The sequence below is a fragment of the Lutra lutra genome, chromosome 8 (assembly GCF_902655055.1).
Source record: "Lutra lutra chromosome 8, mLutLut1.2, whole genome shotgun sequence".
Classification (NCBI taxonomy): domain Eukaryota; kingdom Metazoa; phylum Chordata; class Mammalia; order Carnivora; family Mustelidae; genus Lutra; species Lutra lutra.
Window position 1 is genome coordinate 39,211,688 of NC_062285.1, and position 27,332 is coordinate 39,239,019.

Consider the following 27,332-nt stretch of genomic DNA (forward strand, 5'->3'; position numbering starts at 1 on the left):
ATCCCTTCAGGAGGTCAGATAAGCTCTCTCGCGGCGCCCCTGATCTTGACTTTGAGGCCAAGTTAACTCTTTCAGGGGGACTGCCAAAGAACCCCAAAGTCATGACCACTTCATGTTGCCTAAAACAGAGCAGAACGGGGCTTGGGCAGGGCCCATCCCAGGCAGGGTTGGTTCCTGAATTACAGAATACACTTTGCTATGTGGCCATGGCTCCAACCAGGCCATCCAAACAGAGGGCTGTTCTGGGACAGCCTTGTGGTTAATGAGGACAGAAGTGACTTCTCCCTGGGAAGTAGTGGAGGCCTCAGGGACCCTGACTTTGCTGAGTATCAGGGGTGAGGCAGGTGGAAGGCTCTACCACCGGTTCTGTGTGCCAACAACCCCCATAGTCCGATGAGTTGGGAGACCCCTCCCGGTCACGTTTTCTATGACCCGCGAAAGTAAAGGCAGAAAGCTCCCCTCCTACAACTCATTGGGCTTTTGGGGGTTTCCTGCCCCTGCCTGGTCTGCTGGAGGCACCATGCCTCACCCTGAGTGCAGAGTTAAGGGAAGCTCCTGGCCCTGCTTGCCCCCCCAGGGGCTCTGGGGCAGCAGGTGGGTAGTTCTTTGCAGCCAGCTCTGGGGGTGCTCGGTCCTTCCCCTTCAAGTGCATGGGGTTCTGGCCCAGCTTTCCTCTCCGAGTCTGACCTGCTTCCCTCCCTAAGCTGGGGGTCCCGCTCTGTTTCCTTCTGTGATGGATAGGCCATGCTCGCGGGTTTCTTGGAACCTCCTCTTTCTAGGCCCATAAAACCTGGTCCCCGTGGAGTGTCACGGCCCCCAGTGGGCCGTCTTCTGCTTTATGGCTGCTGGATCTCGGCAGCGCTCACTCCCCCGTCACAGAGCTGTGGCATCCAAGAACAACAGCAACCGCTTGTCCCATTATAAACTCAACTAGCTGAAACCCGCTGAGAAGCGGGGGGAATAAATTATCCCCAACAAGCTCTCCTGTTAAAAGCCAAGGCCCCCTCCACTGCTCCCACCCGGCTCCCCTTTGCGGGCATCTCAGTGGGGTTTCTGGAGCCTGCCTGCTGTCTGTCCCCTTCCAATGCCCTTCCTGCCTGCTGTGATGGCTTCTCTCTAGCCACCGAGTGTGACAAGTCAGGAGGCTTTGGGCAGAGGACTAAAACTCCCAGTGCCCAGAAGTGGAGAGGATTGGATTTTATTCTTTCAGTTTCTTTCTGTTCTTTGCCCGAGAAGGATACCTCCAAAGCGGTAGGATCTTAGCTGGTCTTACAGGGTGACTCAGGATGGGGGGATCATCCTGCCAGACAGGGGCTCTCCAGGTGACGATGAGTTGCTCACAATGGGTGTACTTGGAGATGAACCTGTGGTCAGCTCGTGGGGGACCGTGGCTGCTTGGCCAGAGGAACTTGGGCTCCTCATGCTCGCAGTGGGGCAGGCTGGGGGTGTAGCTGAGCTCCTGAGCGTAGAGATGACATGGTAAAAGCCGTCTTAGGAAGAAGAGAATAATTGCGGCAGGGAAGAGAGGGGTGCTGGGGTGGTGTTGGCAAGTATGGGGGTGTCAGGGTCCAGTTGAGAGCTGACCATCTACGCGCAGCTTGACGCTGTCTTGGGCCGAATCTGTACCCCCACACACACTGTCCTTGCCCACAGACTCGGGATTTGGGAAGGGAGAGCCTTTGTGGCTGAGTGCTGTGGGCCCAGGATGTGTTCTATGGACCCAGGAATATAGTCTGGGGCTCACAATCTCTGCTGGGATGGGGAAGGGAAAGGCAGGCCCTCCTTTCCTAGAAGGAGGCAGACCTCATGGAGCATATGTGGTGTTGCTTGTCCTCTCCTTCAGTGAGCAAGGAAGGGTAGAGGGAGCCATGGCTCCTTCCCTGTGGTTCGAGCTGCTATTTGGTATTTGAGATCAAGATGTCCGGTGAGTTGGCTCTTATCCTCCATCTTCCTCCTCCCACTGAGGTTGCAAGCAGCTTGGGGTGACCCCAGATCCCGAGCACTGGTGGGTAACACCAGTGACCTTTCTCCTGGAATCCCAGTGCCTGCTCCAGGGCGTTCTGCCGTGGCTGGGAATGACAGGTCGGTCTGGCAGCGGTGTCCCTTGGTGACTCCCAGCTGCAGTTCCCTGGAATCTGAGTGCACCTGGTGTCTGTGGGCAGTATGGCGTGCTCCCGGAGCCCTGCGGCAGCTTTGCCGCTCCCCTCCCCACTGCCTCTTGGGCTTCAGGTGAGGTCCCGAGATGAGGTGGCTGAGGCGTAAGTGATGGTGACACCCAGACAGCCCAGCACCTGAGGAGAAGGAGGATGAGCTCATTTAATTAGAAAGAGCATGTGGGTCTGATTAGCATCCTTAGAAAAAGAGAATTTTACATGAACGTCCGCTCTCTACCCAGCCCTGTGTTTGCACAGCCTTGTGAGTTTGGCCTGGCCTCCGTTTTGTAAATGAGAAGTTAAGGGCCAGAGAGATTAAGTAGCTTTTCTAAGGTTGGTGGCCAGGGTGCGGATTTTAACTCACTCGAGGCCATTGGCTTTATAGCCCTTGTTTCGTCTTGTTCTTGTTTGCGGGGGCTCTTTACATCCCATGGCACTCTCTCAGCACCCTGCCACTGCTCCCGGGATCTTGGGGATGCCCCAGAAGCTTCATTCGTGTGTCTTAAATGCTACTTTGGAGGAAAGTTCTCAAGGACAGAGGATTTCCAAGTCCTGGTCTCCTCTTTCCCTTCCTTCTTCCCGTCCCCAGATATTTATGGAAACTTTATCGCGGGCCTGCCGCAGTGCGGTGCCCAGCACAAGGAACAAGTCAGAGCTCCCTCATCTCCTAGAATTCGTGTTCTTATAGGGAAGACAGACATTTTAAACAAACACTCTAAGTCATAACAGATTGTCATACAGGATGGGAAGGAAGCAAGGGAAACTTGAAGGGTAAGAATAAACCAACCACGTGACTACCTAAGGAAGAACATTCCGGACAAAGGAAACAACAAATGCAAAGTAGTGTGGGGCTCTTTGGGAGCCGACAGAGGTCGGTATGCACAGAGCGAGGATGAGAGGAAGGCAGAGGCCAGATCCCTCCGGATCTCGCAGGCTGCGGGAAGGATTTGGAATTGGGAGTTTGAACGAGAACCGTTCTGGCTGCTCTCTGGAGAATGGGTTAGAGGAGGGCAAGAGTGCAGGCGGGAAAGCAGAACAGGTGGGTAGTGGTTCAGGAAGAGTTGGGAGCCGTGGACACGGAGAGAAAGGGACAGACCAGAGATGAAACTTGGAGGCAGAACCGGCCACATGGGGGAATGGAGGGCGTGAGACATTAGGTAGGGCAAAGAGCCAGTGGTGACTCTTGGGTTCCCCATGGTGGGAACATCAAGATTTCTCCCATGAAGCTATTAAGGGAGAGATGCCCGTGAGGCATTCGGGTGGAGAGAGCAAATAGGGGAGTGGGCACACGAGCCTGGAACCCGGAGAGGGGACGCCCACTTCTGCCCTGCAGTGGTCCGGCCAAGCCCTCTGGGGTCCTGGGATGCACTCAGTGCTGCTTGACATCGTTTCTGTCATCGTCTGCTTAGTGATGACCATGGAAAGAAAGCAAGATGATTGCGTGACTGAGTCACACAAAAGAAGAACCTTGGTAATCCCTGTGGTCATGTGCCTTGGGGAGGGGCGTGGAAGTAGCCGCATTTGACAGGACATGGCTGGGCTACTGAAGGATTCAGATGCATCTGGTATTCATGGACGGGGCTTGCTTGACCCCTGCGGTCCTTGACAGGGTGAGTGGAGAATCGGCTGGGCACCAAACAGAACAAATTGTACCATCTCGATCCCATCCTGCTGGGATCTTGCCTTCAGGAAAACATAGCTCTGACTTGAAAAATGTTGCCTTTTGGGAGGCTACTCTCTGTGAGGTGCTGTAGGAGATGCAAAACGAGAGTTGGCTTCGGAAGCCACAAGAAGCGAATCGCCGCAGGGCAGAATGTGTCGGGTACCGTGAACTGTCGGGTGTTGGAGAGCACGGACGTGGAAGGATAAGGGAGGGGAGGGCAGAGACCCTTCCTGGGAAGGACGGGCCTTGCTGAGCAGTAGGGGGTGAAGGGAAGGGCATGGCTGGTGGGGGAAGAGCTAGAGGAGAGGTATATGGGTCAAAGGCATGGGAATATTTCACAGAGGGAGGGGTACCCACATTGTAGGGGACAGTCGTGCACTAATGACGAGAAAATGAGCCCATGAAAGGTCTAGAATGAACACCTTGCCAAGGAGTTCTAGCCACCTCGTGGGGGCTGCAGAAGCCCTCCAGGATCTGCACTATGGGGCACCATATGCTCCGGGCAGAGTGTTTATATTGTGGTGACAGAGGAGGTGGGGTGACCAACAGGGGCAGCTCCCAGTGTTCCAGCCGAAGGGGTGAGAGCAGGAAGTGGGCTCTGGGCCTGGAGAGGACGAGGTGGTTGCAGGAGATGGGCAGGGATACGGCCGGCGGGTCTGAGACGGATGAGATGCAGAAGGGCAGTGATGACCGTGACCGTAGTGCGCCTCGATGACGTGAGGCTGTGCTCTTGCGCTAAGAGCTTTACAGTTTAGCTCTATTTAATTTTCACAACCACCTTATAAGGTAAGTCGACTGCGTGGATGTTTTTGGAGCTAGCACTCTTCGCTCCATTCTACAGCTGAGGGTCAGAGTCACAGAGGCCAACCAGCCCCGTTACATTTGGGAAGGGGTAGTACTGGGGTTCACAACCCGTGTTCGCTCCAGAGCCTGTGCTTGTAGCCGCTGGCCACAGATCCAGGTTTTAACTCCAGAAGGGAAGAAGGGGTGAAGGAAACACATCCCCAAGGCGGGGGACATGTGTGGAGAAGCACATTTTCAGGAGGGCAGGATGGACACCCCGATCTGGGAAACGTTCAGAGCACCAGCGACGCCACGGAAAACAAGTACTGTGGTTCAGGGCAAGCAGAGGCTCTCGGGTGTTCTGTGGCCCGAGGGGCGGCGTGGGCACTGGCAGAGGGGGCGTGGTCCTCACCTGAGTCCGGGGTTTCCAGTGCACCCAGCGTCATACCCACAGACAAACACTGTGGAGCCCCAGCATGGACTCGCACCCCTCCCCAACCAGCAGCAGTTTGGGCGCTGGCTGAGCACCCCTCCTCTCTGGGCCTTGGCGACCCGCTTCTGCAGAAGGGGTGGCATCTGTAGGACGACCTGGGAGACTAGCTTTGGCAGAGAGGTCAGAATTTTCCTGAACCGAAGCCAGGCTCTTGCTCCCCTGAGCAGCTGGTACCACGGATGTTAACGGTTCTAGCTCTGAGTAAATTTTTCTTTTTTTTTTTTTTTTAAGTAACTTCCACTTCCGAAGATGCGAAGCTGCCATGCAAATGGGAGCAGCACATCTCCCCGTTAATTGGAGGGTGTCTGTTTTGTGGGTGCTCCTGGTGGCAGCACCCTAAACCTCTCCACTCACAGTGTTATTTTTTTCTATTTCTTCTGGCTCTCGTGTCAGCCTGTATCTCAGGAAACGCTCTTGGGAGCGCTTAAGGGAGGTGAGGAGACGCAGAGTGCCGGCGTTTGCATTCTGCTGTGTCCGCGTCCCTCTCCGGCTCCTGCTCTCTCTCGCTCTCTCTTTTTTTTTTTTTTTTTTCTGTTGAATAAGCAAAAGCAAGAGCAAATTTATTCTTCAGGATCTTGTATGAAAATGCGTAGTAATTGTTTCTTTTTGCTATTGTCAATGCGTTTCTGTTCTGTTTGCTGAACTTCATTCTCAGCATCCTGCCAACTCACGGTTTAACGTGTAGGTCCTTCCCCTCTGTTTGCTCGTTATAAAATGGCATCGTTTGCCTCCTCCAGGTCTTGGTGAAGGGAGTGCTTATCTGTGTGTGTGAGGGAGAGGGGCAGGGGTGGGAAAGGCGAGGGAGGAGCCCCTGGGATTTGGGATTTACTTTAGAGCAAAGCCTAGACTTGATCAAAGTCCTCCCTTTACTCTGCTCCTTCCAGGTATAGGACGCGCCTGAGCTCAGAAGTGATCGATTCTGATTTATATCCAGGTTGGGGTATAATTAGCAGTCTTGATTTAATGTCACTGTGGCCTGAAACCTTGCCATCTCTGCCTTCTGTTTGAGTGGATGTACGTGGCGGGTTCCTGAGGCACGGTGCTGAATGGGCATCCGACTGAATCCTTGGCAGGTGGGTTGGGGGTGAGGCAGCAAGTCTTCTGTCCCAGTGTCATCCATTTCTTTAACTGGGGGTTTAGCTCACAGAGTATGGGTAAACGTAAATGACACAGCCCTTCTTGGGCCCAGCTTGAGGTCTCACACCTTCCCTTTATGCTCCGTTCTGCGAGAGAAGTGGCGCCCCTCTTCCTGAGGTGGGGGGTGGGAGGCAGGCCCCGCAGTGTGTGAGCAGGTCCCACAGCCTCGAAAGCCTTGGCCTCTCCCCTCAGAGAGTGGACTAACTCCGACTAGAGGGAGGCTGGAGCTGAGATGAAATCCCAAGCTCTTAGGGCTGGGAGGGATTTGGGATATTATTAAGCTTGGGCTTTTGTTTTAGTGGTCGGGGGGCGGAGAGAAGCTGGGAGGACAGATCCAGTCACCGAGGTTCGCAGGTGTCCCGTGCACCGTGGTGGGTCCTGTGAGGTCGGTCTCACCACGCGGCTTCAACTACATGCTTACCTGTCGACTAACTCCTGAACACAGGCAGAGCCGCGTGCCTCTCCACGTGTGCTGGTGGACAGATAGCTGGCCTGTCTCCCGCCATATGCCTGGCTTACAGATGAGTGCTGGGACTGAAGGGGGTTGTATACCATCGCACCAGGGTTGGGGAGGCACTCCTGTTGCTGAGCTGAAAACAGGCCTTGCTTCTGCATTCCCACGGACCTCCCTCACTCGGGCTCGCTCAGCTGGTATCATCCTGGCTGTTGATAACGGGGCCCTCTCTACACCCAGTACTGAGCTCAGGGCCCGGGCAATGCACAGACAGCTGTGACGGGAGGCACCTGTGAGTAGCCGTTGTAGGCTGGAACACACACCCGGCAAAGGTCAGCACTGGCAAAGTGGGAGAAGGTCCTAAGGCTGATGAGTAGTCAGACTGTGGAGCCACTGTAGAATGTTGTGGTCAGGGCGGGAGGGGAGGGGGTTGGCCAGGCTGGAGGAGGAGGCAGGACATCAGCTGGGCCTTGAAGGTCCTGGGTTGGATCGAGAAAGGTGAAAAGGAACCCAGTCTACCTGGTTGTAGGTAGGGGGAGAGGCTGTGAGCAAGGCATGGAGGCAGAGGCACGGTACACTTGGAGGTGCTTGGTGGTTCACGGGGGGTGTGGGGAAGCTCCACAGGAATGATGTTTTTGCTTTTAGAGGTGGCTCTCTCATGTTAGTGATGGGGCAGGCCGGTGTCTGATTAGATTTAGCTCATCTCGCGTGGTGACTGGAATCATTCTTTTGGCTCTGAGCATTGCTGAGAACCTGATGTTACCAGTGACTGATGCTTGCTTACCCGCCCTGAGGATGGAATGGGTCCCAAGAGAGGCACGGTGACTTCCTGTGTCTCCCCCTTCTCTGAGAAGTCTGGGTCAGACAGGGCCCTAGAGATCCAGGGAGAGGAGGCTGTGAGCCCTAGTCTTGCTTTGGATTGACTTTGGGCCCCTCTGGGCCACAGAGCGGCTTCTGGCCCGCCCACCTGCCCGCCTCAGCCTGCCTCCTCCTGAGCTGGCTTTCCGCTTATCTTAATTTATTGATGAAAACTTGTTTTACGGTCCAGAGCACAGAAGGCAGCAGCTCCCTGCCAAAAGAAAGCAGCTCACAAATCGGGAAAGTGAGCTGCCTCCCGGAGATGGGTGGCTGGGGAGCGGGAGAACGGCAGGGTGAGTAAAGCATGTCTGGGCAGACGTGCCGGGCCCTGTGGGGGGAGGACGGCCCGCCGAGGCCGGGCGGGTGGGCTGGGGCTGGGACAGCTGGGCTCCCCGGCTCGCCACCGCTGGTCCCGGCTGACAGCCGCCCCACCTGGTCTCTGTGACTGCGGCCCATAAATACTAATAACGACTCCTGTTTGTAGCTTTGTGTGCAGCACCCCGCTGGGAGTTTATTTTCATGAATCTCATTTGATCCCAACTACGGCTCTCGTTGGTAGGTACCACCGATCCCCCCATTTAAAAGCCAGCACTGGGAACGTTGTTTTCTGAGATGCACCCACACCCTCAAGGGTGAATGAGGGCGCTGGGAGTTGGAACCCAGTCTCCTTGGTTCCAAGGCCAGAGCTGTGCACAGCCTTCCTGGACCTGGACGTCAGCCCCGACCAGGTAGTCCCATGTCATGGTTGGCTTCTGTCTCCTAGACTTGCTGGGTCCAGCTGGCTTGGATGTTCCTGGGACAGGGACCCCATCTCTGGCTCGTGTGCTTTGGGGGAGCCTGGTGAGAGACTGACGGCAAAGGGCTCTGTGAACAGGTCACCAGTCAGGCCTTCCTTGTTCGTCCTTTCTAGAAAGTGGAGAGTCTTTGAGTTGCTTCTGTGAGTTGCTCTGAAGCTCCATTCCCTGGGAGGGGGGGGGGGTCAGATGAAGCTCTTCTGCCGACCACATAGGCTGGTTACAGGCACTGCATGAGAGGAGGGCTTGACTCCCTTGGGCTCATTTATAAAGCGGGGTGACCCCTCCTCACGAGGCTGTTGGGACTGTGTGTGTGAGAGAGACCGTGTATGTGAAAGGACATTCTAGAAAACAAACGGCAGGTGATTGTGATTATTTTCACCATCTCCCCTTTTATGAAAATACAGGCTCAAAAAGAAGGCCTCTTGAGCTCCACACTAGTTTATTTTGTTTCTTCTTGCAGAGGTAAAACCAACAATTTCCATAACTGGTGAGATCAGTGAAGTAGGTATATTACCATGGCTGGACTTTGGCAGCCCCAAACCACGTCCACGCCATACACACACCCCTGCCCGTCGATGGGACATGTCTTGCCCTCTGCTCGCTCCCTGTCCTCGCCCACCTTCTCTGCCCCCCACCCCGTTCCACCCAGCCATGGCACGCTTCCTTCCCTCCCTCACGGTGGACTCTCTTCCTGGGTCCCTCCATTCTTCAACACTCCCTTCCTACCTCCCTTGACTCAGATCGGACTAGAAAGTTGTTGAAAAGGTTTAACAAAATGAGGTCTTGGATTTTTCTTATAGGAGTCGCAGAGAGGTTTCAGCCATAGGATTTGGAATTATATCAAATTGGATTAAAATCCCAGGCCCGCCAGCTCCATGTGGGCGCTTAGACAAGATCCGTAATCTCCAATCCTTTGTTTTTCCGTGTGCACAGGGGAGGGGAGGGTAATGATAGTAACTTTCTTGTATGGTTTTTGTGGAGAGGGGTTGGCACAGTGCCTGGCAGGTAAAGTGGGCTCTCTAAATGCTGGCATTCTCATCAGTGTTGTTCTGTCTTCATCATCGTTGTCATCACCCCTGACACCACTGCATCACCACTGCCACTATCCACTGTCACTGCCTGTTCTCTTCCTGCCCCTGCCCCCAGGCACAAGTAGGCTTCCAGGCCATGGAGCCTTGCTTCTGCACACCGTGCCACAGCCAGCCTGCCTTCCTCCAGATACAGACGTGTGTAGACGACATCCTTTCTGGCCAATTTGGGATGACCTAAGTCTGCGCAGTGGGGCATGGCATGTCAGAACACGGTTTCCGGAGCCCGATTTCCTGGGTCCCTTCACCACCTAACCTCCCTGCATCTCTGTTCTCTCACCTGTAACACAGGGAGGACAAAAATATCCCCGCCCCCACCACCAAGAGGGTTAAATGAGGCTGAAGAGGCAAAGCCCTAGGAACTGCGCGGCGCCTGGTCAGTGCTGGAGAACACTTGCGCGTTCCCGTCCCCAGCAGCATGGCGTCGAAGGGCTAATCCAGGGAGGTCAGGGGCAGGGACAAGGAGTGAGGCCTGGCCAGCCCATGGACAGGCAGCTTTCAGGGGACGGCCCGAATCGCATGCACGTGGACAAGAACAGTAGGGCGGGCCGTGGTCTCCTGTCCTGCCAGGAGGACGAAGACATGCTCAGGGCCTGGCATGGGGTGGGAGGGGTCTTGGGGGCTCACTCAACTTAGGTTGCTGCTGAAACCACATCTGACAGAGGGCCGTGACCATCACCAGCCTCTGTCCCTCACAAAGCCTGTCAGAAATGCCAAATCCCGGCATGGGTGGACACGCTCCCATCTGGTGGAGTAAATAATCAGGCTGTGGGCATTGGATCCCTGGAGAGAAGACCAGTCACGTGGTGGCCACGTCCAAGGGTTATAGCGGAAGTGTGCGTGGGTGGCTGTCCCGGGGCCGCAGATGGGCCTGGTGGTCAGCCACGATCTCTCCTGATATCTGTACGTGTAATTACAGAGTGTTATTTGCTGAACTTGAGCCGTAGATGGTTATTAAAAGGGCATGCATTTGTCATTGCCAGAGAGGGACATGTTCGCACCGTGTGACTTCTCTTCGCCTCTCTGGGGTGGGGCAGGGGGCACCTTTCCTCAAACAGGAGGACGGTACCCACCCCCCTTGTCTGTTCTCCAGGATGAGTTATGGTCTCATCTGGGCTCTTTGCCGGGAAGGATGTGATGGGTGTTCAAGGGATCCTTGGCCTGTTCCCCTGCGTTTTCCAAGGAGTTTGAATAATAGCACAGGACCTTGTATGGTATTTATATTCCAAGGAACAAAGTGCTCAGCAGGCACAATCCTATTCATCCTCTCTGTGTCCCCGAGTGCCGGGGAGCTGCTTTCTCTCTCCGAGACCGTTAGCAGCAGAGCATCGTCCCCAAAAGGCCAGGTGGCCCACCAGAGCTGCGCAGCGCGTGGCTGTCCCCGAGGCCACCGCCCTGAGATGCGGGCGGCTGGTGGTTCTGCCTTCTCTGAGAAGCCCCGGTGGCCGCCCGTGTCACTGTGATCCTTGAAGGCTGGTTTCCCAAGCACATCCCTGCCTCCCACGGCAGCCCCAGCCCCAGCTGCACGTATGCCTCCACGCTTTGATGCTGTCAGAAGTGCCTTTCTCCCCAGATGCACAAAATAAAACAAATGCAGGAAGGAAAAAATATGCTGGTGATTGGAAAATCCTTTCTCCAGACTCCTTTGACAGGCTCTTCTGAGTCCTTGGCGCCTTCCCTCCCAATTTACAGCGACCTTGGGAGTGAAGAGCTTGCCTCTGACTGTGGTCCTGCGTGGGTCTGCCCCAGGCTCAGGGGCTCAGGCCATCATGGCCCCGGGGATGCAGATAAGGAGAGCTATACCCCAGCACAGACAGCACCCCTTCCTACACTGGCACCCTGCCTGAGTATGGTACTGGGTGCGGGTGGCCTCAGGCTCCGAGCTGTTTCCTATCAAGTGTTGACAAGTTCCGGAGTTTGGGGAAAAGACATGTCCAAGGGTCATTGCCCTTCCCTCCCCTCCCCCAACTGTCCCAGCAGAGGGCAGTGTGCCAACTGGCTTCAGGGACAGAGCCTCTAGAAGGGACCAAGGACAAAGGACCGTCAGCTTCCCTCTTGGAAAGTTCTTCCCATGCCTGCCTCTGTCCCTTCTGTGTTTTAGCCTCCTTCCTCTTGTGTGTTCCTAACGAGGGACATGAAGCAGCTGTGTGTCCTCCCAGGAGTCCTCTGTCTAGGTCCTCAAGCATTTCGCTGTCAGGGCCTCTGACCTCCCGCTCCAGGACACAACAGGATGGTGGGGTCAGTTGGGCAGCGCCTGGCTGCAGATGCTCCTGTGTGAGTCCCTTCTGCCCGGCACCCTCTCTGTATATTTGGCGGCCACCAAATGGCTGTGACGGCAATGGGAATCGATGTTTATGGACTGGTGAGTGATTGCTGCTGCTTTACGAGGCTGGCTGGGGCTATGCATCACCTGCTGCGCCTCAGCGTCCCGGCCACACATCACTCTGTGGTCCTTCTGGGGGCTGTTCCTCAGGCTTCCTGCCGGGAGCCTCTGGCCCACTTCGGGGCTCCCCTAGGTGCTCCAGGGCTTGTCTCTACCTCCTTTTTTATTTCCCCCTCCCCCCCACAAACCCCCTGCTCGGCTTGAGAAGTAGGAAGATGCTGGCACCTGAGGAAGTTGATCTGGGACCTGCTGTCCACCAGAGGCTTCCAGAGGGTTCTGGGGCTGGGATGCAGGGGGAGCTGTGGCAGGTGAGCCCTGATGTTCCACGGGCCTTTCTCTCAGACAGAGGAGGAGTTGCACAAGACCAGAGTGTAAGGGGGCTGCATTAGAGTAATGCAGCGTGGACCCCCCGTGCTGTCCAGGCATCAGATGAATCAGGGGCTAGGCCCACTCTCAGCACCCCCACCCTGGCCTTTGAAACCCAGGGACAGACACAGACTCTCCCTGCCCCCGGGCAGGTCAGCCTGGAGTCCAGCAGATGCCTTGATTCAAGTGAGCCCCTGGGTGAGACAGATGCTCTTCGTGCTGAGGCTGGGAAGCCCAGACAGACGGGCAGTGCTTCAATAAGGCTGGCCTCCTGCCCTCACGGGGTCAGAGGACACTGAGCCCTCTGTGCTGCTGGCTGGGGGCCAGGACTGCTGGTGCCTGGACCTTTACCCCCAGCCAAGACCTTCGGCAGGGCTGTCCTCAAAGTCTCAAGGGGATTTCCTCATCACAGACTCTGATTTTCGTGTACTTCTTAGAGTTTGGGGGATACATGCAATACATGAGGTATAGCCATAGGACCCACTCTCCACGGATGGGGGTCGGTCTCATGAGCGGGTTACTATGGTCTCAGTGTCTCCACAAAGCTCACTGGGGAGAAGTGGACTCTGGCAACATCACTGAAGAGCTCTGTGCACCTCTGAGCCTTGCAACAACCAGACAGCAGCACCCCTGAAGTTGGGCGTGTTTAAGTGCTCTCTCCTAGAACCGTCTGAGAAAATAACCTCATTCTGCGATAATCAAAATGTAACTGGGTTTTAGATATGCAAATGCTTTATGTAATGTTTATTTGGAGGAAAATTCAGCTCAGAAATATGGGTGCGATCTCCCTGTCACCTATGTAAGCTGGTGATATTGGGGGCTGCGAGGTGAAGTTGTGAAGAAATTGGAGGCTTTGAGAGAAAGTGTGGGGTCAGAAAAAGAATGACCGAGGAGTCATGCTGTTTCACTTTAAATTATGCACAAGCTCAGAGTGAGCCAAAACCATGGGGGGCTGCCCGACAAGTCTGGAGGGCTGTGGCTAGATTACTAGAAGTATAGAGCCCAGAGTGTAGGGGGTGAGAGGGGTATCTTTGTACTCCATGCTGTCCCCTGCATCGCAGGAATCTGACTGCAAGTGTGGGACAGGGATGAGACAAAGATGTAAAAGCCGTGGAATAGACTTGGGAAGGCATGGTCGATACAGGTCTACAAATACTTAAAAGCCTGCCACACTTGTGTTTGGTGCGCTGCTTGAGCAAAACTAGGACTGATGTATGTCAGCCCCGAGGAAGTGCATCCTTGAGTTACTAAGAAAGAATTCTTGATGAACCAGAATTGTGCAAAGGCAGGGTGGTGGGTATGGATGGATGCTGAGCGTTGGGACCCTGGTGCGCCAGTGGGGACTAGTCTGCCTGGAGCCAGGGACAGCCTCACATGGAGACTTGTCACCCAGTGTCCACTTCCCTTCTGTGCTCTGATCTTCCTGCCTGCAGGGTGACTTTGGCAAAGACATTGTCTGGCTCCCCGACCCCCTGCTGCGGGTTATGGCCATGACACTGAATGAGCTGCAGGGCCCCTTGGAAGCAAGGGGTATCGGCAGTACAATGACCGCCCCCTCCTGGGGCAGATGTATTTTCCCTGGGATGAAGTTCTTGGCAGGCTGGTTTCTCCCAGGGCCAGGTTGGACCATTACTAGCAGCACGTCGGGCTGTGAAATGAAAGTTGTTCTGGTTTTCTTTTTTATTCTCCACATCCACTAATTTAGTAAATGCCATTAAATGCTGCACTTGTCTGTGGCTCATAGAGAGTGCTGGGAAGTGCTGAGACCTAGTGTTTGAAAAGCTCCAACGGAGCAGGGGGGGTGAGGCTGGTGGGGTGCCGGGGCCGAGTTGGGGGGCTCTGCAGAGACACAAGAGGCCACAGGGATGAAAACAGCCTGGGGGGCTCTGAGGGGTAGCGGGGTAGATAAGCAGGCGGCTTACACAGGCAAGCGAGGGGCTATGGGGAGTCAGCTGGGAGTAACTTGGGGCACTTAGGGGTTCTAAGAGTAGAGATGAAGAGATGATGGGGGGGATTTTATTCAAGTGGGTTTGCGTGTCTGGGTCTAGTCCTGTTCCTAGGCTGTGGCCTGCTCAGGCCCTCCCACCCCCTCCTACCCATTCATCCGTCCATCCATCCATCTATCTGTCCATGGGGCAAATGTTGATGTGTTTGAGGCATGTTCTAGGCCCTGCCATGGAAGAGGAATAGATGAACATGAACCTGGTCCCAGCAGCTGGTGTTTTAGTAGGGGTGGGTTACTAGTCTACACAGAAGGCTGGACAGGTCCCTGATGGGCTGCCTTGGGGCCAACCCTGGCACAGGAGGTCACTCTCGGGGCAGGCCACCCCTGCATGGGGGACAGATTGCTGGCAGCAGGGAGTGGCTGTCTGCTGTGCTAAGTCAGGGGTAGAAGCTCAGAAGGGAGGTTGGTTTGAAGGGGAAATTATGGGACTCACCCCCAGAGAAATGGGATGCCTGCATGAAAAATACATAAGGACATGAGGCAGAAACACGTATTAAAATTACAAATCAATAGGATTCAAACTAAAGAGGAGGAAAAGTGCCATGGGGACATTTGGCTAATTACAACAGGCTTAATAAGTGAGGCAAGCCTGGAGTGCTTGTCCACTGTATGGCTATAGCCTGGCTAGGGCTCAGTTTGCCCGGTGTGCGTCTGGTGGATGGGCACACGGGTGACGAGGAAGGTCCTGAGATGGCCCTTGGAAAGGGCCTGAACCTTCTCCCTTCTGCAGTCAGTGAAGGGCCGCACAGGAGAGCCCTGCAGGAGGGACACCCAAAGCCATTGCCAGGGATGAGGCTCTGTTCTAGGCTTTGGGGAGTTAGCAAGGAACGAAACTGATCCAAACCCCTGCCCTCACGGAGATCAAGGCCTCAGGCAAATGCAATGGTAGGAGCTTGTTTTCTCACATTTGGATGTGGATTTATTTGGGGTGCGGCATTGAAAATACTTAGAAATGCCCTCAGTTGGGGCGAGGGGCAGGGAGCAGGAAGGCTGGGTAGTCAGGACGGTCGCTGGTCCTCCCCGGCTGGAGAGGGGTGCTGACCAGGCCTAGGCCGTATCATGTTGGCTGATGACCTTGGGTCGGTTGGTGCTAACCTTGGCTAGATCCTGGTTCCCTGAGTCACCCTGCCTCACCCCAGAGTCTCTTCCTGGCTTGGGTTTGACTGTGGCTTGGTCCTCTTGGCTGAGACAGCCCTCTGGTTTGGAAGGGAATTTTCCCGAAGGCCCCCAGCTAGTTCTCTGACACTGAGTGTTGGCTGTGCCACTGCAGGCCTTGTCTCCTTCCTCTGCGGGGCACCTTCCACGTGGGCTCCTCTCCTCCCTCCTCTTTCCTCCCCCATTCCCGCTGCACCCTCCCCAGCCCCTTGCTCTGCTTCAGAGGTCTGCTTCCTGTCTTCCTGCCCTCCTGCCCAGCAAACCTGTTCTGCCCTCAGTTCCTCACTCTTGCCCATCGCCACACACCAGACATCGGCCTCTTCCCTGCCCCTGCCCCGGTTCTCACCAGCTTCCCAGATGGAGTCTTGTCACCTCTTTACTCCTCTCACGTTTTATTGTCCCTTCCAGAACCAGGATGCTGCTCCAGCCCTGGAAGGGGACACACTGGGTTCTTCCTGTGATGGCTGTCTTCTCGCAGTAGCCAGGGGTGGGCTCCTGGCGTGGGGCTGGGGCTGGGGCTGGGGCAGGGTTTCTTGGCTTCTCTCCACACTTGGGACTGGGTTGTTCTCTGTGGTGAGGGCTCTCCGGGCATTGCTGCTGTATGGCGGTAACCTTGGGCTCTCTTCACTCGGATGTCAGCAGGAGCCCCCCACTCCAAGCTGCATGAACCAGAAATGTCCCCAGACATTGCCAGATGTCCCCAGAGGAGCAAAATCGCCCTGGGTTGAGAACCACTGGGCAGGGATGCGATGGCATCGTGTCTCAGGCTTGGCTAAGCCCTTGCTGGCAGGGACCTAAGAAGTTCTCTAGTCTAAAGCCCACATTTTAAAGGAAATTGGGCCTCAGAGAGCTAATGAGATGTAAGGTCACACAGGGGAACGGCCTGATGAAAGCAGCATCTTGGAAAAAGGATTTAGGCTGCTCCGTCCATGCAGGCTGAGCTGAGAAACAGGCCAGAGGCAGGAAGGGGAGCGTGGCTGGGACCTGGGCGTGAGGCAGGGGCCGAGGCAGTGCCTTCCCCCTGTCGGCCCAGGCTCAGTGTGCACTCAGCGTTCTCCTGGACCGAGGGTCTGGGAGAGGCCCCACACCAAAACCCCGGAATCCAGGTGTGGGTCCAGCCTGGCAGTGGGATGGCTGCGTGTCCCCTGTTGCTGTCCTTATCTGTGAAATTAGGGCCTAATTGTTTTCTTCCTGCCTGGGGGGGTCTGCCCGTGGGTCTGAGAGGGGAGCAGAGGCTTCATCTCAGCAGGAGAGCCCTGAGGGTATGGAAGAGCAGCTGTGGGGTTTGCAGGAGGCCCCCCCTTTGCATGGCTGGGCTGTCATTCACTCAGCAGACTTTGCGTGCAAAGCCCCCTAGACCCCAGGACTGAAGCACAGGCAGTATGTGGGCACTGCCCCACCTGTAGGCAGCAGGGCTCACCTGGGATCCAGCCCAGGGCATGGTGGGACCTCAGACCGGGAGTGAGAGGGCAGCAGGAATGGGGCCAGAGCCACGGGCCCTTCTCCTGTGCAGGAAGGAGGCTCCAGGGTGGGGGTTTGGGAAGCTTGTAGACCAAATCAAAGAATGTGGAGCATGAAGTCAGAGATCTGTTTTGCGAGAGATGACCAGGTGCTGGGAGTGTCTGAGCCATGAAGGTTTTCCCAGTTAGAGGCTCTTGGACCTCACGGCTGTTCTCCCCAGGTGGGAGAGGGAGAACAGTACAGAGGGGCCCCTGCCCGGCCCGCTCCCCATGGGAGCTGGCTTCCAGGGCAAGGTGTGCCGGGAGAACTTGCCAGGGCCAGGGTGGGTCCTGGGGGCCCCAGAGTCCCCATGGCGGGGCAGTGGCGGTGTCCTGCATCTCCAGGGGTCCCAAAGCCAGTCCCTTTAGCAGGCTCCTCAATCCCTGGGGAGTGACCTGGCAGCCGTGGGCTTTCCTCTCAATCATTCCAGTCTCTGGCTTTTTGAGCCATAAATCTTCAGCATGAAGATCATGAATTTCCATGGTATGATTAATGAAACAAAAATTGAGACGGCAGTATAGAAACTGACCAGACTGAAAAAAGTCCCTGTGAGAAGTTGGAGGACCATTTCAGAGCTTCTGACCCGGCCTGGATCGCCACCTAGTGGTCACAGGGGTGGTGGCACCCACCCCCTGGAAAGCTCTGTGGATGCCCGTTGATTGGGTGGATGCCCACACCTTGGGAGCCTTGACATGGTTCCATTGGGACTGCTCCTGGGTACAGGGGCCACAGGAACCCTCCACAGCATGGGCGGGCAACCCAGGAAGCTGCTCCACTCAGTCCCACTCCTCCCTGGCTGCTTGAGCCATCTCTGCTTTAGGAATGCATGGGAATACCCCCACTTCTTTCATCATGCCCCAGTCTGGATCGCCTTCCTGGTTCTTCATCTGTGAAAATCCTACTCATCTTTTAAAGCCCAGCAAGTCCTGTCAAGCCTGCCTTGTACTGCTGCTCACCAGTCCTCCAGAGCCACCTGGTAGAGGTCACCACCAGCCTGTGCCTAATCCCTGCCGTGGCCTCCTGATTGCTCCCCTGGCTTTCCCCATTGCCCCCTCCCCTGGAGGCCATCCCTGAACAGCAGCCAGAGTGATCTGTCGGAAACATACATCATGTCACTCTCCAGCCTTCCCAGCATGCTAAGAACACCACTTGCCTCATCATCAGTAATGATGCCTGCAAGATCTCACCCCACCTGTCCCCTGCCACCCCGCCTCCTGGTCCCCTACCACGTGTCACCTCCTTCACTCCCTTGCAGCCACATGGGCAGCTTCCCGCTCCTGGGGAGGGCCAGCCTCCTTCCCAACTCAGGGCTTTTGCACGTGTTGTTCCCTCTATCTAGAACATTCTTCCACCATGTGCCCTCTTTCATTTGGGCCCTTAAGAATAAATGCCACCTTTCTTAGAGGGCTTTCTGTGACTACTGTGTCCCCTGAGACTTTCTAACTCCTTGCCATCCTTATTTTTCTTCATGGCACTGCTTGAAATCGTGTTGCTTGTTTGCTTATGGACCATCATGTCCCCTATAAGAAGAGCCTGCTCATTGGAGTGGGCGGGGCGGTTTGCCTGTGCTGCTCATTCCTGCCCCCCCCCCCACCCCAGCACTCAGAACAGGCCTTGGCACTTGCTAAATGGGGGCTCAGTTTGGGTGTGTGGACTGAAGGAGGGAAGAAAATGCCGCCTCCGAGCAGCCTCTCCCCCACCCCCACCCCCGACCTTCCCTGCACGCATGTGAAAACCGCTGTCTGCCTACTCACAGGCTGCCTTGTCTTCCCTGGTCCTTCAGGGTCTCTCTCTGGACCTAGAGCTGCTTGAGAACAGGGATGCACTAGATTTTTGGGGTCACAGCGTAACTCCTGGCACCCAGGAGCTGCTCGGTCAGGGCCTTCCTGAGACCGGCACCTGGTGCTGGCAACCCACTTCCCAGGCTTTCTCCCCTTTAAATTCTCACAGCAATCCTGGAGGCAGGCGATTGTATGCTCTTTGGGCCTACAAGGCGTTTGCAAGGTCGCACCAGCAGGAAAGGCTGGAACTGAGGGGTCAGATCCCTGTCTGTGCCCCGCCCCCCTGGTCCTTGCATGTCTGCTTTCCCCCTGCCTGGAACATTCTCGTCCCCCACCAGCCCCGAGTCCGCCCGTCCTTTGGGGACTAATTGCCTCCTCCAAACGACATTACCGACATTACTGGCCAGAGCAGAGTCCCAGGAAGGCAGGGCTCTGAAGAGGTTGTAGCTCTTCTGGCTCAGGAGGCAGCAGGCTGCAGGTACACAGTAAATGTGGGCTGGCTGATGGATGGGCTCCTCAGACTCTGCATACTTCCTCGGAGCTGCCAGGGCGGGGTGGTGGGGGGTAGGTGGTGGGGGCTGCTCTGTGGAGCATAAAATCAGGCAGCTGTGGAGACTTGCAACCAGTGAAAGCGAAGTGTCCCCAGGTGAAGCCAGCTGCGTCGCAGCCCCAGGGGTGCCATGGAGAGAGCCAGTTTTCCGGCTCACGTGGATGGCTGGCCGAGGCAGTGATGGGTTTGCATGGCCTGTGTGTCAGCCAGCGGGATGGGTCCCCTTCTCCTGCATCTGTGGGAAACCTATTCTTCAGGCTCCTGAGAACAGCGGGCCTGTGGCCCTTGTGTACAGGGCAGCAGGACACAGGTGCCTGGGGGTCTGGCTCTGAGCTTCCCCCCACCCGCCTGGTCCTGACTCTCTTTCCCTGCCCGCTGTGCCCCACCTCCTGGACTCCCTCTTGAATGCTGGGGCCTCTCCTCTGACAAGTGGAATAACCGTGACCCCCTGTGTGTGTCTGGGACCCTCTGTAGTTGTTACAGGATTTTGCCTGTGTCTTTCAAAATCAGATCCCCAGAGTGATTTAAAATCGGATCCCCAGAGTGACTGTAGGAGGTTTGTGTCGTGCTGTTTGCCGGGCAGGAAAACTGAGGCATGGAGAGACTCAGGGCTTGTCTGGGTTTCACAGCTGATGTGCACAGGCCCATGGCCCTATCTGACCTGTAGCCCTGTTCTCCCCCTTTCCCAGTCTCAGAGTTGGGGCGTGAGGCCTTGCAAACTTCGGGGCCATGGGGATGAACCCCCAAGCAGTGCTGATCTAACTTCTCTCCTTTCTCTCCAGCTCTGTGGCTGTGGGCTGCTTGGCGTGGGCATTTGGCTCTCCGTGTCCCAAGGCAACTTTGCCACCTTCTCCCCCAGCTTCCCCTCGCTGTCTGCAGCCAACCTAGTCATCGCCATTGGCACCATTGTCATGGTGACAGGCTTCCTCGGCTGCCTGGGGGCCATCAAGGAAAATAAGTGCCTCCTCCTCAGTGTAAGTTGGACCCCAGATCCCTCCAGCCCCCAAACTCTGCTATCCCTGCATTTGGGCCACTGAGATGGGCAGGTCCTGGGACAACCATCAGCTTCCTGGATGCCCAGCCTGAGCCCGCGGAAATTGTTTCAAGAGTGTTCCTTGCCTGACCATGCCCCTCATCCTCATGATTGGGTATCCCTGCCCTACTTATCCCTCCCACTCCTTGATTGGCTGTCTCCTGTATCTCCGTCCCTTACCTCTCTGGGATTCTGCAGAAGTAGCTGGCCTCTCCCACACCTGGGAAGCCCAGTCTAGGGGCCAGTTGTCCCCTGCCCCCCTGCCATCCTAGTGTGCACCCCATCCCCAGCCATGGCCACTACGATGTGCCCACACCTAGGCTTTCTCTTTCCAGTTTTTCATCGTCCTGTTGATCATCCTCCTAGCAGAGCTGATCTTGCTTATTCTCTTCTTTGTCTACATGGACAAGGTGAGCCTTATGAGAGGGGAGGGGGCATATGAGCGGTGGGGTGGGGACAGGGCCAGCCAGAGGAGATGCACTGACAAGAAGGACCTCTGAGGAAGGGAGGAGGGAGAATGGAACCAGGGGAGCTAGGAGAGGCCCCAATGAAAGGTTTGGTGGGGGCAGTGTGGGGAAGGCATTTGGGGGGGCTTGGGCGGCTTATTGCCTATGTAGACTTGGGAAATAGAATCCTCTGAATCATTGGCCATGGACTGTCTCTGGCATTACTCCCCATTACTGGGAGCATTCAAGCATAGTTGTGTTGACCCCTTGGAGGAGGGATTCAGGTGTCTGCCCTCAACCTGACAGGTGAATGAGAACGCCAGGAAGGACCTGAAAGAGGGTCTGCTGCTGTACAACACAGAGAACAACGTGGGGCTGAAGAACGCCTGGAACATCATCCAGGCTGAGGTGAGGAGCCAGCCGTGAGGAGGGGGCGGGGCCTCAGACTACCCAGGCCCAGGGCACCGGGAGAGCTGCTGGGGCTCCCCATACAGGGAATGCCTCTGGAGAGGGGCCGCAGGGGAGTGAAGGAGGGTGAGCGGGATCTGGACACAGGAGTGCATGCCTTAAATGGGCACAGGGAACTAGGGAGGACAGATCATCTTTATTTCAGCAACAGAGATGCCTCCCTGATCGTGGGTCAGGCAAGGAGGTCCCTGTTCTAAGAGGAAAACAAGTCCGTGCAGCCCAGAGCTCCATAGCAAGCCCTGGAATGGGGGGGGGCAGCAGCTGGCTTGGGACTGTCCCCCACGCAGAGCAGGTGGGGTGGGGCGGGTGAGCAGAGGGCTGAGCGCTCCTGGTCGGGGGTCGTTGCCCAGCTCAGAGAGGCGGGTGGGCGTCACCTTCTCTGTGCTCTGGCCTCCAGGGAGGGGCTGTGGCTTCCCTTTTAGGGCGAGAGGGATGCTCTTTTCTCCTCTGCTGACCTGCAGAGAGGCAGCGTTTGTGGGTTGGCTTGGGGGGATGGGAAGGCACAAAGGGGGACAGCAGGCTGCGGGCACCTGACCCATGGGCTTGCACCCCCAGATGCGCTGCTGTGGTGTCACCGACTATACGGACTGGTACCCAGTGCTGGGGGAGAACATGGTTCCTGACCGCTGCTGCATGGAGAACTCCCAGGGCTGCGGGCGCAACGCCACCACCCCTCTGTGGAGAACGGTGAGGCTGGACACCGCTGCCTCGGGGCCTCCTCCCAGAAGCCTGGGTGCAGGATGGTGTGGCCAGAGGACACCCAGGGCGGGGGGCACTGGGGACTCCAAGAAGTTGGCTTAACAGAGGTGGGGTTGGGGACACAGAGGTGGGGTTGGGGACACACAGGACTGAAGCCGAAAGGCAGGTGGACCTTTGGGCGGGGGGGGGGTTGGACCCACAGCTGGGAGTGTCAGAAGGTAGGGGTTGAAGGGGGTCTGAGGGTGTGCAGTGTGGCCTTGTAGGTGGAACCCTGGGCGGGGAGGGGTGGGGCCAGCTCCAGGGCAGGAGGATGAGGGCTGAGGGACAGGGAGGGACAGGAGGAAAGGGCAAGGGCAGGGGCAGGAGGGGAAGTGAGGTGGGGGCTGGGCAGGGGGTGGTAGTCACTGTCCTGTCCTGCCACTGCCTTAACCTGCGGTCCCTGCTCCCCAGGGCTGCTATGAAAAAGTGAAGATGTGGTTTGATGACAACAAGCACGTGCTCGGCACGGTGGGGATGTGCATCCTTATCATGCAGGTAAGAGGGTGGGCTGGAGCCGAGCCCCACGCACCCCACACCCCTCACACCCCTGCACGCACCCCCACACCCCTGCACGCACACCCCACTCCCCTACACTCACACCCCATGCACCCTATGCACCCCCCGCACACACTCCCACTCCCCCCCCACATCCCTACACGCACCCCACACTCCTCCCCCACACCCCTACATGCATCCTCCCACACACACCCCTACACATACTCCCTGTACCCTCCTTGCATGTTCCTGCCCTGCTGCATCGAGAGGCCTTCCCATTCACTGCCTGTCCCAAGCCAGCAGGCACAGTGGGGCCTAGCTTCCTCTGCATTCCCTCCGAGTCTTGGGCCTGGTGTCAGAGTTGCACGAAAGCCCTGGGTGGGTTTGCATGAGAACATGCCCGCCCTCCTGAAAGTGGTGTCCCCAGGTAACAGGTCTGAGCACAGGCTGGTGCTCCATGGGCAGCCTTCCTGGCCGTGTCGCCTGTGAGGTGTGCAGGAGCTGGGCGGGCTGCCTTGCTTCTTTGCCTTAGTGTCCACTTCAGTGTAATGGGCATGGTCATCATACCGCCTCTTTGCATTCAGTGGTCGAGCAGGGCCAGGCGGCTGGGAAGAGCTCCAGCCCAGACGCTAGAGAGGAACAAGGAGGGAGAACCTGCCTCCCTTCCTGAAGAGAGGCCAGTGTGGCTGGAGGGGGGCCAGAGCCCCCTGACCTTTCTGGGACGAGCCTTTCCTGGCTCCCTCCCCTGTATGGCTCTAGCCATTTCTGAATGGCTCCTCCAAGCAGGAGTCTTCAGTGCCAGATTCCCCTCGGAGCCTGGAACTCAGCTGGCCAGCCGTGCGAAGTGGCCCCCTGCAGGAAGTGATCTTTCTTGCTCTCAGCTCTCGGGCCTGCAGGTCTGACCATGTCTGATTTATGGAAGAGCCTTCAGGCTTAGCAGATGAGCCCGCTGCCATCCTCGCGGTGCTCTGAGAGGATATGTGCACACAGGGGCAAGCCTCCGTTCAGCACTGGGACCAGGGTGCCCCTCGGCTGCCTGTGACCATGCCTGGAGCCAGACCAGCCAGGGTCTCCTCCAGTTAGGCCCCGACACTGGGAGCGCCAGCGACTCGGCATGGCCTTATTGTTCTTGCCACCTTCCCGTCTGCCGCCTCAGTTCCTTGGTAGCTACCACTTAGGACACGTCCTTTGTGTGTCTGGTCCTCACCACAGCCCTTGGCAGTAGCCCCATTTCCGAGCCTCTGAGGAGTGTGTGACATTCTGTGCCGGCGGCTCTGAGGCGCTGAGCTCCTGGGTGCACAGCCTCCTGCTGGCAGTCCTCAGGCCCGCAGGTGGTCGTCCCACTCATTCCGGGTGCCGTGTGGCAGACCCCCGCTGCGGGCTCCCGTTCCAGGCCCTCTCCCCATGTCTTTCAGATTCTGGGCATGGCCTTCTCCATGACCCTCTTCCAGCACATCCACCGGACTGGTAAGAAGTATGACGCCTGAGCCGGCTGGCTGGGAACACCCTGGCCCGCCGACATGGACACTGTGCCCGGGAAGAAGATTTGAGCTTTGTATCGCCTGCCCACGCTCTCCAGACTGCTGACCCCTGCACCCACCTCCCCAGCCCGCCCGCCCCCAGCCCACCCCGCCTCAGCCTTCTTGGTGGGTGGAGGGCCAGGGAGGAGGAGGCGTGGAGGAGGCGCACACAGACCTTGGGGTGCTGGAGGCGCCTGGATTCCCGCATCTGTGTATTTGCCAAAGAAGACAGGGCGGGCCGGGTTCGTGCTCCTGGAGCCCCCCAGCACAGATGTGTTTCTGCCCCTGCCCTTCCTCACCCTGCCACTTTGTCCCCGTGGGGGTGGGGAGCAGAGAGCTCCCTGCTGGTGGAGAGACTGCGTAGTGGAGGCCACTGGCGTCCACGGCCACCCCCAGGGCGAGAGCTTGCAGGGGCGGGATCTGACTGCCTCTGGGTGAGGCCCCTGGGAGCATCTTGCCCAGGCCTTTTATACCTTACAGTGTAACTTTTTTATTTTATTTTACTCTGATTATGATTATTCAGGAGTATATCTCTCAGATAAGTTTAGGGTTAGCTTTCTGATTTGTAACTTTTTACTGTGTTGATTTCTGTAATGGTTTGATTTTTTTTTTTTTTTCCTTGAGGGTAGGGGACAGGTGGGGAGAGAGGATGTCCATCAGGTTTCAGTCAGGACAAACCGCTGTGCCACGCTCAGGAGGCCCTGCGGTGAGACACTCGGGGGCCAGGCTCAGGACGTGCTGAGCAGGAGGGACGGTGGGCGGGGCAGTGGGGGCCTGGCGTCAGTGTCCCAGGGGCCTGGGAGAGGCGCATGCGTGGAGGGGCAACCTGTACAGGGTTGAGGCGTTTGCTGATGCCAACGCCTGTGGCCAGGGCAGTTAGGGGTCCTCTCGGGGGCTGGTGCAGTGCTTTACCAGGAACGTGGCCAGGGCTCTTGTGGGTCCTTATTCTTCATGGATGAGCAGTCTTTCTTGTTTCCCTTCTTCCTTCCTCCTGCCCTCTGCTGGAGAGGGAGGCTCCCCCTTCCGCCCCATGTGGGCATTCCCGCGACAGGTTCTGCAAACCCCAGTTACTTTCACAGACATTCCTGCTAGAAACTCTCGGACAAATACCTCTCTAGTTCAAATGCTGCTCACTTTCTCATATTGCTTCTGGAAGGGGAAGCGGTCCTTATGTTTTGCTGCTCAGACAGGGGCAGAGGACCCGTGACCATCAGAAGGGGAAGGCAGAGCTGGGGCCCTCGATCATTCCAGCCACATTCACTGGGCAGCAGAGTCCCTGCTGAAGGGGTAGGGGGAAGATGGCCATGGGGCCCCAGGACCCCCATTCTCTTCCTTGGAGTTCACTGATGGCAGAGTGGTGGTAGTCATGTCCTCCAGGGCCCCCCGGGAGAAGCCCAGAGAAGTCATACTGGGTCTTGCTACAGCTGTAGGAGGAAGCAAGCAGGGGAAGAGGAGCTGAACAGGCAGGGTAGGGGATCTGATTGCCACTGGGGCCCCCATAGGACTTAACGCTGGCCTGAGGGAGTGTTTTGTAGTTTTGAAAAAAATAAAGTCAAGAATTCACACAACAGAGCTCAAAAAGGCTGTCCACTAGCCAGCTAGGGTTGGTGGCCTCCCAGGTCTTCCGGCGCTGCCATGTTCCTAGTTAGGAGACACAGCTGCCACCCTGGGGCCTCCCTGCTGCAGGGCTCAGGGCAGACATGCCACCACGCCACCGCAGACCGGACAGACTGGCAAACGAGCCCCGGAGTCGCTGGGTGGGACGCGGTGCATAAGGACTGTGTGCTTGGGGGTGGGGTGGGACGGGGCCGGTTCGTTCATGCCTATCAATGCAATTTCAGTTTTTGTTCAAATCCACAGCAAAATCCTAACACCTGCGTGCAGGGAAGGTGTATAGCCTCCCGGGCAATCTTACGTTTCTGGAGCTTCAGGGTTGTCCTCTGGCCCCAGAGCCTTGGCTGCAGTCCCCTTCTCCCCTCCAGTGCCCCTTCCCACCCCTCACCTGTCTGTCCTCTTCATCCAGAGTCCCCAGACTGCCTTTTAGCCTCACCCCATGCGGGGCTGTGTAGGCATTCAACTAAGTCACCGCTGGCTGGAAGGCACGAGTCTCGAGGGGTGCTCTTCCAAGCCCCCGGTCCTTCCCGCAGGGTGGGACACAGCCCACGGAAGGCAACGTTGCATGATGTCTGTGTGGTGGCCTTCTCCATTTCTTCCGACTGATCTCATTGGGGCAGGGTTCCCTGAACGAACCCTCTCACTTGGGGGTTCCCTTGCCAAAGTCCAAGTGAGTTCAGTCAGCTCTGATGCAGGCAGGTTACAGATTCGACAGAAAGTCAAGGTTCTATAGCCAGCTTCAAGGGAGTGCGGGCCAGAAACTAGGCCGTTTCCTGCAGCCATCTTCCAGAGGACGTGGGCGAACAGGGACTGAGAATTACCCTTGGGGGTTGCTGGAGCAGGTGTCGGGGGCCCGTCTCCACCTCCACGCCCCAGCTGGAGCATAGTCACCCCCTCTCTCCACCAGCATGGGCCTGCATCTGGGGCTTTCTCCCCAGGGAGGTGGCTGACCCCACCCCAGACCCCCACACGGATGTTATGGTGTCACGTGGACCCAGGTGGCCATCCCTCCTTGCTTTGGTGGCCCCAAAGCAGTCCAGGTGGCTGGAAATGACTGTCTCCGCCTCTGCAGCCCCCTGCCCACCCACACTGGTGGAGGTGCTAGCTAGCAGGGCCCTGGTGTAGGGCGGGAGCTGGGTGCCTGGAGCCCCCCTTTGTCCCTCCACCCTCCCGCATCCGGCTTCCCAGGGCCCTGGCCTCCCATCTCGCTCCTCTGCACCTCCATGAAGCCTGGTCCCTTCCAGGCCCCTGAGGGCTAGAGCCAGGGCTCACACCCACAGGGGAGCAGGGAGCATAGGGAGCTGGAGGGAGGGAGAGCCGGCCCAGCTAGCTTGCTGGGTTCAGATGCACTTTCCTGCTTGAGATGCCCTATCTGTGCGCTCCCTTCATCCTGGTCCTGGCTTTCTTGAACACCATGTTTTTAGCATGTTTTTAAATAAAAACTGATAACGTGTCAAAAGCACAAACAGGCGGTCTCCTGGTGGGGTGTTTACGTTCGTGTGGCTACAATGGTGTCTGGACTTGTGGTGGGACAAAGACGCGGGTCAGGCACTGGCCCTACTATTTGCTCAGGATACCCCACAGCAAGGACTTTCTCTCCCCTTCTCAGGCCCAGGTTCCAGGCCTGCTGGGCACAGTGGGGCTCAGTCCCCTCCGGGGTGCCCCTTTGCCTGGTGACTGAGTGCAGGCCTGTCCGGGGACCAGTCCCAGAGGCCCAAGCTCTCAGCAGGAGAGGTCAGCTCCCCTCTTGGTGTCTGTCACTGGTCACACGCTGCCCGGTTTGCAGGAAGGTCCACAAGTGTGTTGGGGGAGGGGCAAGGAGTATGTCATTCATGGCTTCCCTGAGGGGCAG

General features: G+C 57.0%; 1 protein-coding gene across 5 annotated transcripts in view; it reads left to right on the forward strand.

Annotated features, from left to right (window-relative positions):
* TSPAN9 (tetraspanin 9) overlaps positions 1-25,404 on the forward strand; it is a 189,915-nt gene extending 164,511 nt beyond the window's left edge. For all 5 annotated transcript variants that reach the window (XM_047740919.1, XM_047740917.1, XM_047740918.1 and 2 more), the window contains 6 exons: positions 19,949-20,140; positions 20,535-20,609; positions 20,952-21,053; positions 21,669-21,800; positions 22,263-22,346; positions 23,762-25,404. In XM_047740919.1, coding sequence (XP_047596875.1) covers positions 19,949-20,140; positions 20,535-20,609; positions 20,952-21,053; positions 21,669-21,800; positions 22,263-22,346; positions 23,762-23,833 — 657 coding nt within the window. In that variant the 3' untranslated portion in view covers positions 23,834-25,404. The remainder of the gene's footprint in view (positions 1-19,948; positions 20,141-20,534; positions 20,610-20,951; positions 21,054-21,668; positions 21,801-22,262; positions 22,347-23,761) is intronic.
* Positions 25,405-27,332: the final 1,928 nt, after the last annotated feature.